Source organism: Pristis pectinata, chromosome 12, assembly GCF_009764475.1.
Source record: "Pristis pectinata isolate sPriPec2 chromosome 12, sPriPec2.1.pri, whole genome shotgun sequence".
Classification (NCBI taxonomy): Eukaryota; Metazoa; Chordata; class Chondrichthyes; order Rhinopristiformes; family Pristidae; genus Pristis; species Pristis pectinata.
Genome location: NC_067416.1, coordinates 50334205 through 50346678, shown reverse-complemented (window position 1 = coordinate 50346678; position 12474 = coordinate 50334205). Strand labels below are relative to the sequence as shown.

The 12474-nt window shown below is 49.1% G+C and overlaps 1 protein-coding gene across 1 annotated transcript in view; it reads right to left on the bottom strand.

Moving 5' to 3' along the window:
- The window catches only part of LOC127576401 (uncharacterized), an 80342-nt gene that overhangs the window by 54680 nt on the left and 13188 nt on the right, over positions 1-12474 (bottom strand). Inside the window, exons 3-4 of the mRNA XM_052026912.1 lie at positions 7793-7913; positions 6630-6808 (exon numbers count right to left, since the gene is read on the bottom strand). Coding sequence (XP_051882872.1) covers positions 6630-6808; positions 7793-7913 — 300 coding nt within the window. The remainder of the gene's footprint in view (positions 1-6629; positions 6809-7792; positions 7914-12474) is intronic.

The following is a 12474-nucleotide window of genomic DNA, read 5'->3' as shown; positions in this document are numbered from 1 at the left end:
GGTGGAAGTTACAATCTCTGCAGAACATCCAGGGCCGCCTGTGGCCCCTGATTGCTTTGGATCAGTCAGGGGGCCACAGGTGCATCTGCAGCCACCCACTATCCCTGTGTTTCTTTCTCTCCGCTTGTCTCCAGCCAACCAAACCTTCATCACTCTGGTTCCGTCATCCCTGTTAGCTCATTAGCGTTTGAGACCAGGAAGGCAGCTACCTGTTGCTACATCAGCATTCCCTGGATACAGGGACACAGACTCAATCCAGGTGAGTTTGCCCAAAGCGAGACTCTTTTGCTACCTCGTTACGGCCTTGCACCTTATTGTCTGCCTGCACTGCACTTCCTCTGTGACAAAAACACTTCATTCTGTTATTGGTTTGCCTTGATGCACTGATGTGATAAAATTATCTGTATGGATGGCATGCAAAACAATGTTTTTCACTGTACCTCGGTACAGGCCACAATAATAAACCAATTTACAGGTTTCTTTTTTACAACTTCCTATTTCCTTACATAGAACAATTACAGCACGATTCAGGCCCTTTGGCCCACAAAGCTGTGCCGAACATATCCCTACCCTAGAAATTACTAGGCTTACCCATAGCCCTCTATTTTACTCAGCTCCATATACCGATCTAAAAGTCTCTTGAAAGACCCTATCGTATCAGCCTCCACAACCATTTCCAGCAGCCCATTCCATGCACTCACCACTCTCTGAGTAAAAAAACTTACCCCTGACATCTCCTCCATATCTACTCCCCAGCACCTTAAACCTACGTCCTCTTGTGGCCACCAATTCAGCCCTGGGGAAAAGCCTCTGACTATCTACCCGATCAATACCTCTCATCATCTTATACACCTCTATCAGCTCCCCCCTCATCCTCCGTCTCCCCAAGGAGAAAAGGCCGAGTTCCCTCAACCTGCTTTCATTCCGCATTCCAGGCAGCATCCTTGTAAATCTCCTCTGCACCCTCTCTACGGCTTCCACATCTTTCCTGTAGTGAGGCGACCAGAACTGAGCACAATACTCCAAGTGGGATCTGACCAGGGACCTATATAGCAGCAACAATACCTCGCGGCTCCTAAATTCAATTCCCCGATTGATGAAGGACAAGACACCATATGCCTTCTTAACCACAGAGTCAACCTGCGCAGCCGCTTTGAGCGTCCTATGGACTCGGACCCCAAGATCCCTCTGATCCTCCACACTGCCAAAGAGTCCTACCATTAAGACTACATTCCGCCAACATAAGACGTAGGTGTCCCCATGTCCCTTCGAGTGTACGCCAGCTCTCAAAATAATCTTATCAATCCCATTGCCTCACCCAGCTCCCTGTAACTGAAACTTAATAGAATCAAAGCAAACCATCCTAATATTTATTTGGTGAAAAGCAAATCGCATTTAATGAATCTGCGAGCATTCCTCAAGGATATAACAAGGAGAGTTGAGAGAAGGGAAGCTGCAGATGTTAGTGTATTCAGATCTTACGAGGGCATTTGACAGTGCCATGTAAAAAGGCTGTCGCACAAGATATGAGCTCATGGTGTAGGGGAGGCGTGTTGGCATGGACTGAAGATTGGTCACCACGTAACAGTCAGAATAAACAAGTCTCTTTCAGGCCAGAAGGATGTAACAAGTGGAGTGTCCCAAGGATTAGCTCTTGACCCTCAATTGTCTATGATGTATATACATGACCTGGAGGAGGGGGTCAGAGGTGAAGGTATCAAAGTGTGCCGACAATACAGAAGTAGGTGGGACGAGATACTGGGATGAGGATATTTGAACTCTGCGAGTGGATATAGATAGGTTGTTACGGACTCAGTGAAAGTCCCTTTAAGATAGAGAGTGTGTGTGTGTGTGTGTGGGGCGTGCTTACGTCAATAGAAGATAAAGGACGTAATGACGTTGTTGAAGAAGAAGAAGAAGAAGAAGAAGAGAGAGAGAGAAGGGAGAGAGACACCAGCCTGCTTGTTTTCTCTATCGATGGATGAGAAACAATAACTGTGTTTGCCACTGAAATCCATGTATGGAAGTTGGAAGTAATCCGGTGGAGTTCACTTTGTTGCTGACCTGTAGAAGGAAACAGTTATTTGTGTGTGGACGACCACAGTTCGGATGCTTCTCGGGGTGAGGAAGTCACTACCGAGTAAACACTGGAGTGTCGTTTGGGTTCCATCGTGGAACATTTGGATTTCGTATGTACTCTCTCTATGTTTTCTACATCTACATCTTATCTTCAGACAACGGTGGTTGTTGAAGAAGCCCTTGCTCATGTTTCACCTTATGACTTGCGGAACTGAACTTTAAGAACCATTCCGGAACTGGGAGTTTTGGACTTTGCCACACACACACACGAAGAGTTTAGTTTTGGGGTTAACGTTCGAGGTTTAACATTTTTGAATTCTAACATACTAACATTTTTACTTTTATTTTACGTATTATCATAAGCAGTGATTAATAAAATAGTTTTTAACACTAAATCATGCTCAGTGTGTTTCTTTTGTTGCTGGTTTGTGACAAGGTCAACTGAGTGAGCAAAAGCTTGGCAAATGGAGTCTAATGTGGGAAAATGTGAGGACATCCCATTCTGTTGTTGTCGTGGGCATACATACAAAGGCAAGACCTTCGACAAGGTCCCACACGGTAGGCTGGTCTGGAAGGTTAGGTCCAATGGAATCCAGGGAGAGCGAGCCAGGCGGATTCAAAATTGGCTCAGAGGTAGGAAGCAGCGGGAGGTGGTTGAAGATCATTTCTCGGAAAGGAGGCCGGTGATTAGTGGTGTGCCGCAGGGGTCGGTGTTGGGACCCTTGTTATTGGTTATTTGTATAAATGATTCGGATGCAAATGCACAAGGCTTGATCAGTGAGTTTGCGGATGACACAAAATTAGATGTTTTTGATAGTGAAGGTTATCGTAGATTACAGGGGGGATCTCGATCAGTTAGGGAAGTGGGCCCAGGAGTGGCAAATGGAGTTCAATACAGATAGGTGTGAGGTGATGCATTTTGGGAAGTCAAACCAGCATAGGACATACTATGAATGGTAGGGCACTAGGGAGTGGAATGGAACAGAGGGACCCAGGAGTACAAGCGCATAGTTCGTTGAACACAGCGTCACAGGTGGACAGGAGTGGTTTATCACACTGGCCTTAGGGTTCTGCCCGAGCCGATTGCCGGGGTTACGTCCTCGCCCATGTGTCCCTGGAGAAGAAGCACACGGTATCCGTGGGTACAATGGGGAGAAAGAGAAAAAAAAAAGCACGCTGGCCTTCATCAGTCAGGGCACTGAGTACAGGAGCTGGAACATTATGTTGCAGTTGTACAAGTCATTGGTGAGGCCACACTTGGAGCACTGCGTACAGTGTTGGTCACCCTGTTATAGGAAAGACGTGGTTAAACTGGGAAGAGCGCAGAAAGGATTTACGAGGATGTTGCCAGGACTCGAAGGCCTGAGTTACAGGGAGAGGTTGCCTGGGCTGGGCGTTCATTCCTTGGAACGTAGGAGAATGAGGGGCGACCTTACAGAAATGTTTAATATTATGAGAGGCAGAGATAAGGTGGACGGTAACAGTCTTTCCCCCAGGGTAGGGGAGTCCAATAGGGGCCACAGATTTAGGGTGAGGGGAAAGCTCTAAAAGGGACCTGAGGGGCAACTTTTTCACGCAGAGGGTGGTGAGTGTGTGGAATGAGCTGCCAGAGGAAGTGGGTGAGGCAGGTACAACAGCTTCATTTAAGAAGCACTTGGATGGGTACACAGAAGGGTGGGGCTTGGAGGGGTAGGGGCCGAACGCAGGGAATTGGGACTAGCTGGCTGGTCGGTACGGACTCGATGGGCCGAAGGGCCTGTATTCGTGCTGTATTGCTCGTTACAAAGGGTATAAATGCCACGAAAATTAGCTTTTTGCAGCATTTCGATGGGGAATGTAAAGGCATTCTATTATCTAAACGGAGAAAGATTGCAGATGAGTAAAGACAGGGATTTAGGTGTCACTTCCTCCCCCTCCCTCCCTCCACCCCACTTTGCTGGTGGATTTAGATTTTTTTTTAAGGCATCACCCTCATAATCCACCTTTTGTGTCATTTCTTCAAAAAATCCCGATCAGGTGAAGTCGATTTGTCTTCAGCAAGTCCGTGCAGACTCTCCTTCATCTACAGGAACTTCTACAGGTGCCTGCGGGTATTCCTCCCCCCACCCCGTCCCCAATTCTTCCAGCCATTGGTGAGGTGACATTGACTGGCCTGTAGTTGGCAGCCACGTTCTTGCACTGCTCTCTGAACAAGGTCGATGCATTCGCAACTTTCTGATCAGGCCCCTCCCCTGCATCCAGGGAGGGTTTGGGAGGCTGTGGAAAGACCTTCTGCTGCTTTAAGGTCAACTTGTGGGTCGAGTTGGCAGTAAAGAAGCCAAAGGCAACGTTAGCCTTCATTTCAAGAGGACGGGAACAGCAAGGGTGCACTGCTGAGGGTTTCTAAGGCGTCGGTCAGACCGCACTTGGAACATTGCGAGCAACTTTGGGCCCCGTATCCAAGCCTGATGGAGGTCAGAAGGATGGGGAAGGATCTCGTTGAAACCTACCGGATACTGAAAGGTCTGGATAGAGTGGACGTGGAGAGGATGTCTCCATTAGTGGGGGAGTCCGGGATCCGAGGGCACAGCCTAAAGGGGTGTCCCTTTAAAATTGATGTCAGGAGGAACAACGGGCCTACTTTTCCAAACCGCTTCCCGTTTCCGCATTCTGCACACTGGTTTTCCTCCCCCTTTCGTGCTACCTCAATGCGTGGAATGATCTGTCTCGATGGCACGCAAAGAGCTTTTCGCCGCATCTCGGTACACGCGAGAATGATAAACCGATTACCTTTGAGATCCAGGATCCCCGTCCCAAAAGAGTGGAGGCCACGGCGCCCACATCCCTTTCCGCACACCCTTCCGACCTCCACCCTTCCTGTCCAACGCCAGCCTTGCTCACTGGCGGACCACTGCCCCACCCACCAACCCTTTCACCCAGATCCAAGCTTCATCATCAGGACAGACGACCCACTTTTTGCCCAACCAGCTCCAGCCGCAAACCTTGGCTGAAGGCCACCAGCCTGTTCTTCCCTCATCCGCCGGTACACCCGGAACAGCTGGCACATCTTCAGGCGCAGAGAGAGCAGGGTCCTTGAGGTGGAACGTCAAGCCTTGGGCCCATGAACCAGCACTGTGGTTCAGTAAAATCACAGCTGATCTTTCACCTCGGCCACATTGCCCTGCACTTAACTCCATATCCATTGATTCCCCCAATATCCAAAAACATTCCTTGACTGCATTCAACAACCAAGTCTTTGCAATTCTCTACCCAAGAGAACTCCAAAGGTTCAATCCCTCCAGGTGAAGAACTTTCTTCTCATCTTTGTTCACGGGGTTGACCCCTTATTTTGAGGCTTTGAGCCATGATTTTCAGCACCATAGCCAAATCCCCGAGGAATCTTGTACAATTACAATAAGATCACTTCTCATTCTTCTGAATGGGGAGAGAATTCAGAAATCGAAAGGGACTTGGGGAGTCCTAGCTCAGGATTCCCTGAAGGTTAACTTGCAGGTTGAGTCAGTAGTAAACAAGGCAAATGCAATGTTAGCATTCATTTCCAGAGGACTAGAATATAGAAGCAAGAATGTACTGCTGAGGCTTTATAAGTGTTGGTCAGACCGCATCTGGAATATTGTGAGCAATTTTGGGCCCCGTATCTAAGGAAGGATGTGCTGACCCTGGAGAGGGTCCAGAGGAGGTTCACAAGAACAATCCCAGGAAGGAAAGGCTTAACATGAGAGGAGAGTTTGATGTTTCTGGGCCTGTAGTCGATGGAATTCAGAACGATGAGGGGGGATCTCATTGAAACCTACCAGATACTGAAAGGCCCAGATAGAGTGGACATGGAGAGGATGTTTCCAGTAGTGGGAGAGTCTAGGACCAGAGGGCACAGCCTAGAAGGGTGTCCCTTTAAAACTGAGGTGAGGAGGAACTTCTTCAGCCAGAGGGTGGTGAATCTGTGGAATCCATTGCCACGGAGGGCTGCAAAGGCCAAGTCATTGGGTGTATGTAAGGCAGAGATTGACAGGTTCTTGGTTGGTAAGAGTTACGGGGAGAAGGCAGGAGAATGGGGTTAAAAGTCAGCCGCGATTGAATGGCGGAGCAGCCTCGATGGGCTGAATGGCCTAATTCTGCTCCTATATCTCACGGTCTTATCACGTGGAGAGAGTTTAGGCCCAGTGTGGGACAAATACGCTATCCCTGGAATCAGTCGGGTGAACCTTCGCTGCATCTCCCTGGATCCCAGGGGCAGGGAGACCGGACCCGATCCCAATATTCCAGGTACGGTCCCCCCCCCCCCCCCCACACTCACCCCCCGGCCCGGATAACTGGAACAGGACGTCTTCTTGTACTCAAGAGGCCAACAACCCGGTCACCACACTGAATCCAGGAGCGGGAGGGCGGCGAGTGCGGACGGGACGGTGGGGGAGGATCACTGGGATGGGGAAGGGCCGGGACTGTCCCAGACGCAGGGGGCCCGCGGTGTTTCTGCAGCCCCCGCCCATCCCGCCCACGCTGGAGGCTGCTCCGGGATTGATTGCACCCCCGACCCAGCACTGCGCTCCTACCTGGGACCGAGCTGGGCCCGGGGACCGACCTCTACCCGCTCCGCTCCAGCCTCCAGCCTCAACCCTCCGCAACCTCCGCTCCCCTCGCAGCCTCCACCGCGCATGCCCGGGTCTCCGCTTCCGCTTTCTGCCGGAGGGGCTGCAAGCGAGATAGACCGTTTTCTGTGCCGCGAGGCCTTCTGGTTATCAATGGACGCCATGGTACTCATGCCTCATCATGGTACTTATTCAACAGCTTGGTAGAAACAGCCCCCTTCATGACTTGTTTTACAGCTGCTCAAGACCATATTAATTCTGGGCGCATTGCAGTGACACGGGAACCTGTGACCTATTTGCAAGCAGCAAGCTTCCTCAAACGCAACGCGTTCCCAAATAGGAATTCGTTATTGTGAAATAAAAGCTGGGGGAAAAAAAATTGGAAACAGTCAGCGGCTTTAGGCAACATCTGTGGAAAGAGTGCTGGCTGAGAGGCAAATCATGACAAGGGCACTGGAGATCTTCACAGTTCTTCTTCAAAAATAATACCAGTGATCTCTTGTGTCCAACGTAGAAAATGGATTCACAGTGTAAAAACTCTTATGAAATTGGTTATGTGCTCGAGTTTCGAACCAAAACCCTATCCGAATGAGACTTGAGTCCAACGACTTATATTTTTCATATCCATAAGATCATAAGACGTGGAAACAGGAGCATGTCACTTGTTCTGCCATTGAGTAGGATCATGGCTGATCAAATATTCTCCACTTTCCCACAGCCACTGATTCCCTTGAAAAGGGAAGCACCTTTATGGGTTCTGTTGCCCTAATAACACACCGGGGAGAGGCCCTTCACCTGCACCGAGTGCGGGAAGGGGTTCAGCCAGTCATCCCATCAGCGAGTTCACTCTGAGGATAAAGTTTAAATATACCATCGGGTGAATATTTAAATGTAGCCGCTGAAACACCCGTGAGTCAGTGAGTGACCGTGGGTGTTGGATTCTGCAGATGTCGCTGACGTTCATCACACCCGGGTTCCAGCTGTGTCTGAGTTCTACAGGAGGCAATTGAACCGTCCACTTGGCGCCTTGTGCAGTTCCACCATCCCATAAGCTCTCTCAGTCCGCCCCACCTTCCAACACAAACTCCTTATCCCTCGATTGCCTTAATACCTACGAATCTACTGACCTCTGCCTTCGGCAACAAAGCCTCCAGGACCTCCTTGGCTAAATTCCAAGTCTGCGGCATCTGCAGTGATTTGGTTACAGTGCACCGGCGGGAGTTGGTTTCTTGTGAAGGTCGACCCGCGCTGTAATAAAGCAGACAACAGCAGAACCAAGGAGCGTACATTAAATTCCTTATTGTTTAACGCTAGCGGGAGTGGGGGTACATGGAGGAGCAAACAGTCAGCACTGCTCTTCCCTGCACGTGGCCCGACTCAAGGAATACAGGGTGCTAACAAACTTAAATACTTTGTTCTCTGGTGGGTGTCCACCTACTGCACAGGTATACCCATATTTGGGGATGCTCGACCAGCTCATGCTACCATTGGTCAAGCCGAGGCTGCTGTGTGCAGCCAGACAGGTTAACACATCTTTCACAGTTAGTCTCAAACAACCCTGTCCTTGTGGCCTTGAAGCTCAGCAACTTCTTATCACGCCAAGCAGACTACATGAGCAGACATGACTCAAGCTGTTTACCAGTAGAGAGAGAGAGAGAGAGAGAGAGAGAGTAACCCTTTGCTCACCAGAGCTCCCTTCCCGTTGTCTTCTACACTTTACTGAGTATAAACCTACCATTCTTGGCAGTAAATATACACGAGACCCCAGTGCTCAAAGTTCACTGTTGCAAAGAGTTCCAAAGGCTCACCAACCTCAGAAGAAATTGTTTCTCATTAATCTTAAATGCGTGCCCCTTATTCTGATACTTTGCTCTCTCATACAGTTCGGAAACCGGTCCTTCAGCCAACCGTGTCCGCGCCGACCATTCACACTAAACTCACACTAATCCTTTTTTTAATTCTCCCCATATTCCCTCCAACTCCCTCCAGGTTCTACCACTCACCTGCCCACTGGGGGCAATTTGCAGCGGCCAATTCGCTGACCAACCCCCACGTCTTTGAGATGTGGGTGGAAGCAGGAGCACCCAAAGCAAACCCCTGTGGTGGCAGGCAGAAGTTGCACCTGAGGTCAGTATTGAACACAGGCCACTAGAGCTATGAGGCAGCAGCTGCGCCGCCACTGTGGACTCTCCCATGACAGAAATTGGGCAGCTCTTTAAGAATCTTACCAGACTCAATAAGATCACCTCTCATTCATCTGAATTCCAATGAGTATAGAGTCCCAACCTGTTTAACCTTGTCTGCCTCATACAGCAATTCATCCACACCTGGCATAATCCGAGTGAATCTTCCCTCCAATGAAATAATATCTTTCCATAAATTGTTCACGGTGCTCTGGATGTAGTCTCCTTCCTGCTTTGTGCAGTTGTAAGACCTCCCTACTTGTATACACCAATCCCTTTGAATAAGGGCCAACGTTCCATTAGACTTCCCTCTATCCTGCTGCACCTGTGTGCTGGCTCTCGGTGGTTCATGCACAAGGACCTAAAATCCATTTGGGCTGCAATTTTTGCCTTGTAAATAATTCTGTAGTTCCTTCCAAAACGAATGATTCACATTTCCCCAAATTAAACTCCATTTGTCGACACGTTCCCCATTTACTGAACCTATCGATATCTCTGAGTGTCCTTTTATATCATCCTCACAACTTGCCTTCCCATCTATTTGTGTAATGTTTGTAAATCTGCTAATACGCACCCACTTCCTTCCTGTGAGCCATTAATATCTATTGTAAACAGCTGGGGCCCCAGCGCTGATCCCTGGGGACTGGTCACCAACCCGTAAATATCCCTCTTCATCCCTTTAACGCCAATAGTTTAACTGATATTAATTCTCTAGAGGTGGTGATTAATTCTCTAGAGACGGTGATGGTCTTTAACTCCTCACTGGCGTTCCCCACAACTACTTCCTTGGCCTTATTGTCGAAGGGGCAATGCTTGTTCACTTGGACTCCTTGCTTCCGTTTTATATACTTAAAAGGAACTCTTATTGTCTGCTTTAATATTCCTACTTAGTTTGCCCTCATGTTGTTATTTTTGCCCTCCTTTACGAGATTATGATGATCCCAGACTTGTTCTACTGATAACCTCTGTGCCCTCGAACATTTTCTCTTTCGACATGGGTCATGCTCACGGACAGAATGGAGGCATGCTCCGAAGGTGTGGCTCAATCTGCACTGACGTCACCAAAGTAAAGGGGAGCACATCCAGATCAATGAGTACAGTATCTCGAAGAGCAGTTGTTGTCGGGAAGGTTCTTTGACGTCTCAAAGGGCAAGGACTCTGGACACAGTCTTTGGAATTTAAAAATGATTTATTCAGAAAGACAAACGTGGGGACAGAATGAATGGGAACAGATGCACACTCGCACACTCGCACACTCACACACCCACACTCGCACACTCGCACACTCGCACACTCGCACACCCGCACACTCGCACAATCGCACACTCGCACACTCACACACCCACACTCGCACACTCACACACCCACACTCGCACACTCGCACACTCCCACACTCGCACACTCACACACTCGCACACTCACACACCCACACTCGCACACTCCCACACTCGCACACTCACACACTCACACACCCACACTCGCACACTCGCACACTCGCACACCCACACTCGCACACACACACTCACACACCCACACTCGCACACTCCCACACTCCCACATTCCCACACCCACACTCGCACACTCGCACACTCGCACACTCACACACTCCCACACTCACACACTCACACACTTGCACACTCGCACACAACAAACTGGTTACAAATGATCAGGGAAGAAACAATATGATGCCTGAACCCCCTGACTCAGTGCAAGCATCGGCTCTACGCTTCCGGGAATCTACTTAGGATGCTCCTAACCTCTGTGGAAGTGCACACCCTTACCAATGGTCTCTTTGGCATTGTTCGATTCCGAGAGAGACAGAGAGAGAGAGACAGACAGACAGAGAGCGAGACAGAGAGAGACAGAGAGCGAGACAGAGACAGAGAGACAGAGAGCGAGAGAGAGACAGAGAGACAGAGAGACAGAGAGCGAGAGCGAGAGCGAGAGAGAGAGAGAGAGAGAGTGTGTGTGTGTGTGTGCATCCGAACCACGCTCATGTGGCATTCTTTATAGTGCTGGAGGGCTGGGTGGTGCCAGCCCAGGTAATTCAAACGATCTAATGGTTCACGGCCAGGTACAAAAGTGTGTACAGGAGCCAATGGTCAAGGGTGTGTACCAACGAGTGGGTGGAGCCAGACCTTGACTGACAGTGGTGTCGCTTTCGACCATGCGTTCAATGGTGTCAGGTGACAGCCATGACCTTTCACACTACCGCATTTGAGTTACGTAGCAAGTTATGCACCTAGTGCATGTAAGTGGGATTGGTGCAGATGGCTACTCAATGGTTGGCATGGATATAGTGCGTCGAAGGGCCTGTTTGTGTGCTGCGTGATTCTGACAGCAATACCTTCCTTGATTACTCATGGCTGGTTCATAATTCCCTTACAGTCTTTCCTCCTTGCTGGGATACATTTGTACTGATTGTCATGAACTACACCCTCACACGTCTTCACTGCTTGCTTACCGTGTTTCCTGCTAATCTATTTATGCAGTCTGCTTCTGCTAAATACATCCCCATTCCCCGGTAATTCCTTCTATTTAAGATGAGTGCAATTATTTCTGATCCAAGTTTCTCACTCTCATACACAATACAGTTTATTCCAGTCATACAAGGGACAGAGTGGACGAGGAGAGGATGCTTCCAGTAGTAGGAGGGTATAGAACCAGAGGGCACGGCCTCAGAATAGAAGGACGTCCCTTTAGAACAGAAATGAGGAGGAATTTCTTCAGCCAGAGGGTAGTGAATCTGTGCCATGGGAGGGCTGTGGAGGCCAAGTCATTGGGTATACTTAAAGCGGAGGTTGATAGGTTCTTGATTAGTAAGGGCGTCAAAGGTTACGGGGAGAAGGCAGGAGAATGGGGTTGAGGGGGAAAAATAAATCAGCCATGATTGAATGGCGGAGCAGACTCGATGGGCCGAATGGCCTAATTCTGCTCCTTTATCTTATGGTTTTATAATACAAAATGATCTCATGCTTTGATCACTACTTCCCAATACATCAGGAAGTTGTGGGCTTGTTATGTTGGCGCCGGAAGAGTGGCAACACTTGCGGGCTGCCCCCCAGAACACGACACAAAAGATGCATTTCACTGTGTGTTTCGATGTACATGTGACTAATAAAGATCACATCTCTTACTCTGCCATAACTTATTAAACCTGCATTAAAGACAGTCTGTTCTCTGGTGCTCCCATTGCTCTGGGAAACGATCCCGAATGAACTCAGTGTTGTTCTCATAGCTGTCCTTTCCAACTTGATTACCCCCAATCTAACTGAAAATCAGATTAGAATAATTTTAAAAACTGCTGGTGGAACTCAGCGGGTCGAGCGGCATATGGGGAGTGATGGGGGGGGGGAGGTGGTTGCAGAGGGAGAGGAGTTGCCAACGATTCGGGTCGAGGTGCACCGATGCAGGGTCTGGACCCGAAACACCCACAATTCCTCCCCACCCCCCCCCCCCCAACCCACAGATGCTGTTCAACCTGCTGGGTTCCTCCAGCAGTCTGATTTTTGCTCCATATTCTGGCATCTACAGTCCCTTGTATCTCCTGAAGATTGGTATTGGTATTGGTTTATTATTGTCACTTGTACCGAGGTACAGTGAAAAACTTGTCTTGCATATCAATC